At 35.5% G+C, this 6,000-nt stretch overlaps 1 protein-coding gene across 1 annotated transcript; it reads left to right on the top strand.

Annotated features, from left to right (window-relative positions):
* The first annotated feature begins 2,015 nt into the window (after window positions 1–2,015).
* Window positions 2,016–4,673, top strand: LOC143151615 (histone-lysine N-methyltransferase SETMAR-like). Its single transcript, XM_076320983.1, has 4 exons — window positions 2,016–2,028; window positions 2,581–2,852; window positions 3,144–3,518; window positions 4,599–4,673. The coding sequence occupies exons 1-4, from the start codon at window positions 2,016–2,018 to the stop codon at window positions 4,671–4,673; spliced, it is 735 nt and encodes a 244-aa protein (XP_076177098.1).
* Window positions 4,674–6,000: the final 1,327 nt, after the last annotated feature.

The following is a 6,000-nucleotide window of genomic DNA, read 5'->3' as shown; positions in this document are numbered from 1 at the left end:
GAGAAAATTCAGATCCTTATTGAAGAACGTGATTCATACGCAACATAATTGATGCACCCGTACCGTTAAATAGTTTCATTGAAGAAGGTGACGTGACGAATTGTTGCATCGATGTAGAGCCAGAAAAATAAGTCACCCGCGTACTACTAATTGAAAAAATCTGCCGGTACTACTACAGACATATGGTAACCGTCGGTGAGAAAGCAGTCCCTTCTCAACTAGCATCGAGCAATCCACGACACAATAGTTGTTGTGCACGACGTACGCTTCGAAAGAGATCATTTCTCCGCTAGCAGCAATCATACATCTAAACTGCAACAGTATTTCTTATTTGAAAGCTGGGTTTGGTCTAGAAGCGGAGAACTGGGCGCTTTCCCCACTATTCTTAATTCATTCTCACTCTGAGACGACAAAAGCAAACGAGTCAGAGGGACTGAAAGCGAGCGAGGTGTAGTATGAAACAGACGTAGTATCGATATTTTGTAAAGTTTCGTTTTTAGGATGTTTGATACGACTCGTCCGCACGAATGATCTGTGGCGCGCAGTCCCGAGAGGATATCAAAATGTGCAGATCCTTCTTCGGATAAGCGTCTCGTATCTTGTACCGTACGCGCAGGCAAAGGACAAAATATCAGGAACCGAAAAAATGAAACGAGACGAAGTATCAATGCTTCGTGCGTCTTGTATCATTTCTTGTTTGCTTCTAGTCGCTTTGTTCGCCCTCGTTCCGCGTCGTTCTCGCTTTCGACAAGAAACAAGCGATAAAAGATATCACTCGGGATATAGTATGTATTCTTTCTACGTTATAAATATAGAGCGCTCCAAACATTATCTCATGTTCTGTTTTTAATCCTTGTACATTATTCGGGCCAATTTTTACCGAAATTGTACTTTGGTATTAGATAACTTTTTCGATTTATATCAAATTTGCTAACTTCTGTCGACATTTCTCGAAGAATTTATGTACCAAGCAAGACAAATGGATTTAGTGCTGTTTGAAGTGCAGTTTTCCATTAAACACTGTAATTTACTCTAATCATCGCGTGTTTTGAAATATTTTCGAACAATATAGTTCTTAATTATTATTAGAGTATTATTAACACTAATGTAAGCACTATTATTAACATTAATATAAATATTAGTGCACCAGTTCATTTTATACAATATATTCAATTTTTGTTGCGTTTTTCCCACGAGTAGGAAAAATGTCGCATACAAGAGCCACTAATAACAGTGTAAATTGCGATTCTTTATTCTATCTCGAGTATGGCCTTAATTTTTATTACAGTATACCTATTATATAGAACGCATAACTGAACCATAATCGAAATAGAACCGAAAAAGAACAGTTACAGAACCAATATAAAACCGATATATTCAAAAGTGTTTTAACATTTTTTCGGTTCTTATAACTATTTCAAGAATCAAAACCCCTGTTTTCAACCCCTAATGGAAACACATGCAAGAACAAACAAGAACAAATTGCATTCCAAATTACAATATTTTCTTAGTTATTTATTAGTGTCAATATATGTGGTGTTTGAGAACATGTGCCTGAAACTGTAAAAGGTGATATTAAATAATAAAATACGACAAACGTCACGAATAACGAAATTGCGTTTGAATCGTTATGCCTGAGCTATTTGATAAATTTGATTAATTGATGAAGCTACGCGCAAAATGTTTTGAACGTGAGAAATTCATATTACTGCCTGAGCACAGACGTCAGCTGTATTATGGCAAGAGCCATAACTATCTGGAAGAACATGCATACCTCATACGCAATTTAATAATTTACGACATCACGTAATACGACTATAAAAGCTGGTACTACATATGCTACTTTATACTATTTTTTAAAGAACCAGAACAGTATCGCTGGATATCGTAAGCGTCGTCTACAAGTTAAGTAGGTTTTTCTACATCGATACAGTTTAAACGAGGTTTCCTGAGACCTATGAAGTCTTCCAGTTCCACTTGAACGCGACACTATACATTGCATACGTAACTACGTCATGCGTAGTGTCTGTGAGTTTGCTTAGACAAAAACGGTGTCTTTTTAGCGTTGCGGGGTTTTTCTAACAAAGTAGGTGTGTTTCGGGAGAGGGGATGGGCAATTGGAAGGGGAAGTAGGCGCACGAAGGGCCTCTAAACTGGGTAGCGCTGCCTTAGATGATTTGCATGTCATACAAGTACAAATCCTTCCCTTCTAACACCTTCTACGCATATTTTCAGCAACTAATATCTCGGACATAAAGAGATTCTTGATTTCCGCCCCATTTTGGCATGCATAATAAATCATTCCTGTAAGTTACGAACACCTGTTTTCTAACACTTTGTATGTTAAGTCATCCCATAAGTAATGTCGTCTGTTATCGTACTTTAAAAGAACTCCTGAATCGCATCTCGGCGATGTGTTTATAGAAACTTCTTTCTGTGTGGCTTAAAGAGTGCTCTCTCGACAGTCTATCGGTTGCGTTGGATGCAGTTTGATCGACATTTTTCACTTGAAAAAAAATTTTTAAATAAGCGTGTGCGAACTTCATTTGCGGCATTGTACGCTATATGAATTCAAAAAAGGTAGTCCAACTACAGATACGGGTAAAAACATTTGCGAAGTGTACGGTGCACGTGCTTTGAATTTGAAAATGTGTCAAAGATGGTTTTCCAAATTTCGAAAAGGTGGTTTTGAGCTTTCCGACGAACCGAGATCCGGTCGACCAACAGCGTTCAATCCTGAGGCATTAAAAGCTTCGATCGAGTTAGAACCACAATTAACTATCGATGAAATTGCTGAGAGATTAGGCAGTAGCAGCGGTACTGTCCATAAACATTTAATACAATTGGGAAAAGTATCGAAACTGGGAAAATTGCTACCGCACGAACTGACGGTTTCTAACCGTATCCAGCCCATGAACATTTCTACTTCCCTGCGAGATCGACAAAATAATCGTTCGTTTCTCGATCAGATTATTACTGGTGACGAAAAGTCGGTCTTATACTACAATCCCAAACGAAAACGTCAATAGCTATCATCTGGTCGATCATCTTTACAGTGCCCAAAACCAGAGCTTCATCCCCGGAAAGTTTTGTCGTACGTGTGGTAAGACATTAGAAGAATTATTCATTTTGAGCTTTTAAAGCAAAATCAGACCGTAGCAGCTGAAATTTACAGCCAACAACTTGAACGTCTTCGAGCAGCATTAATGGAAAAACGACCATCGTTAGTGAATCGCAAAGGTGTTCTATTCCACCACGATAACGCTAGGCCACACACAGCAAGGATAACGGTAGAAAAAATTAAAAATTTCAATTGGAAACTTCTGCCACACCGATCATACTCTCCGGATCTTGCCCCAAGCGATTACCATCTATTCCGGTCGATGCAACATTTTTTAAGTGGACAAAATTTCAACAATAGCGAGGATGTAAAATCAGCACTAAACGAGTATTTTGATTCAAAATCTCAGAAGTTTTTCGAAAATGGAATAAGAAAGTCGACCGATAGATGGAAAAAGGTAATCGAAACTGATGGTCAATATATCGACGATCGAAAATAAATGTAAGTATTAATTTTTTTCACCGAAAGTCGCCGTCAAAAAACGACATTTCTCAAGGGATGACCTAATACATATCCAGTAATGTATTCACACGCATCTTAGAAACACATAATAGAAAGAAGAGAAATATATACATAGGTACATCAAACTCGGACATAATTTACTTTTCAGGTCACTCTCTAATGAATTGTTCATTACCTTATTACTAACAATAAATTGAACACCGTTACATCTGATATTTATGAGTATGCAATACATAAGCGCTACTTGATAAGGAATTATGTTCACCGTCGAAAAAGATATGTACGTATCTGAAATTTTTTCTCCATCGGTAATACGCACATTTTCGTTGCTAATACGCACATTTGCAAATCTTCGAACGCACCGTATCAAATCTTTGTTCAACTATCTCTTAAGAACGAAATGTCAATAATTATTTGGTTAATGAGTATATCAATTTAATGTGGGAATTTTTACTGTTTGTGTTAAAATTGAAATATCATATAAACTTCAAATTAAATAATTTATATAAAGCATCCATAGACATATCGCTAACGAAATTGAAATTAGCCCGTCAACCACCAAGTATGCAACTTCTCCAAGCCACGTTCATATCTAAATGGAATTCTCAACTGTGTTCTGGAATGTATAATACCTCTAGAATTAATCATTTGTTGCGTACAACTGAAAGCCACGCATCTCTTGGAATTAGACACGTGAATGAATTAAAAAGATGTAAAATTTCTCTTCGAACGATATTGAACTAAAAAAGTATACATGAAAATCAACTGATTATTGCTTGCACAAGCACTAACATTTAAAAATTGTATCCAGTTTACAGCTGTCTATAAATACGTGCGATTTGAAACAATTATTAAGAAATAGAAGATACGAGAAAAATAAAACCTGATGAATTTCTTTCATCTTCCTGGTAGAATCTAATAACGCAAAAGGGTGAATTCGCTTTTGAATTTTGCTAGGTCATTTTAAGGTCATTTTGTGATTTTTAAATGAAACACCGTATTCTTGTTTTGGCAGCATGAAAAATTAGAAAATACTGAATCCAAGACACTGCTTTTAAATGACTTCGATCATTTATCAACAGATACATAAGGTGTCCAGATCAAAATTAACACCTTGTATAAGGTGAATGCAATAATGTGTAATATTCAACAAAGGTCAACAAAGGTAAACAATGATAAAAATATTATTTGAAAATGTCGACCATTGATAGCAATACAGTGCTGTTGATACGTGCTATAAAACGCAGTGATATTTACTTGCTTTTAATTGCCTTACATACGAATATAAGTATTATAATGAGTGATAAACATTACAGGAAGGATATCCACGCCATATTAGATCGAAACACATTGTGCTCTTTACAAGAAGAAGTAGCTTTGTATGTACGAAAAGTAATGTGGTACCGGTAGAATGGATGTCCAACACATTTTTCACTAACTGTTAGAAATGAAATATCTACCAGATTTGGAAACCGCTGGAGTGAACGTGGTGCACCAGTACTATGGCAAACTCGTTCATCAGACCTAACGACGTTGGACTTTTTTATGGAGAATATTGTGTACAAGGAAGCATCAATTACAGTACATAAAATACGACATTGGATTACTGCAGCATATTCCTCAATTCTTGTTCGATATTAGTATCAATACCGATGGTTGATACATTGAATATCTTCGCGCAGTAATAATTTTATTATCACTGACTCTCGTCGAGTGACGGTATATTTATTATCACTAAATCTCATTGAATGACCTTTATGTTATACTTTATTATTTTCGCCTGAGGAGTTCCTAACCGCGGATAAGTAGAAAGGTATAGTATTCTAAAAAAAATCTAAAATTAATAATTATTTTATTCGTTTGAAGGAGTTATATGAACATCAATATATTTTGGTTGCTGTAATGACTAACAATTACGTTCAAAATTGATTATTTAACCATCTTCGTTTGGCAATGCGAGCAGTATTTTCACCCGCAATCACTTGATGATAATCGAGGTAAGGAGAGAGAGATACATCTTCAGGTCCCTCCTTATTTATTAAATATGTAAAACGTACAAAGTGTTAACTTTACTTAAATAGCGTCCTTTTAAAGTAAACAAACTTCATCCCTACAAAATAATTCATTTGTTTACCTGGAGTTGCGTTTCATTAAAGTAGAGCCAGAACTTTGCACACTGTACATATTTAATAAACAAGGTAGGATTGCAATAAGTATCTCCCTCACTTTATATTCACCATCATTAAGAAAATATAGTCAAGAAGATTACCCACAATGCAATTGGACAAATAGTCCATCTATCGTTTTTATAATTACCTAATTAATTCTTTATTAGGTTTACTTATAAACTTTTATCCGCATTTGTAAATAAGAAGTTAATAATTTTTGTAATTTTGTCTTATTCCTATTCATAGAAT

The sequence above is a fragment of the Ptiloglossa arizonensis genome, chromosome 1 (assembly GCF_051014685.1).
Source record: "Ptiloglossa arizonensis isolate GNS036 chromosome 1, iyPtiAriz1_principal, whole genome shotgun sequence".
Classification (NCBI taxonomy): Eukaryota; Metazoa; Arthropoda; class Insecta; order Hymenoptera; family Colletidae; genus Ptiloglossa; species Ptiloglossa arizonensis.
Note: the sequence above shows the minus strand (reverse complement) of the source record. Positions and strands in the feature narration are given on the sequence as shown.

Excerpts from the sequence above, each read along its gene's own strand:
- LOC143151615 (XM_076320983.1), top strand. Across the intron at positions 2,853-3,143 it reads ATTTAATACAATTGGGAAAA|CAAAATCAGACCGTAGCAGC; the intron begins GTATCGAAACTG and ends GAGCTTTTAAAG. Across the intron at positions 3,519-4,598 it reads CGACCGATAGATGGAAAAAG|CATGAAAAATTAGAAAATAC; the intron begins GTAATCGAAACT and ends TTGTTTTGGCAG.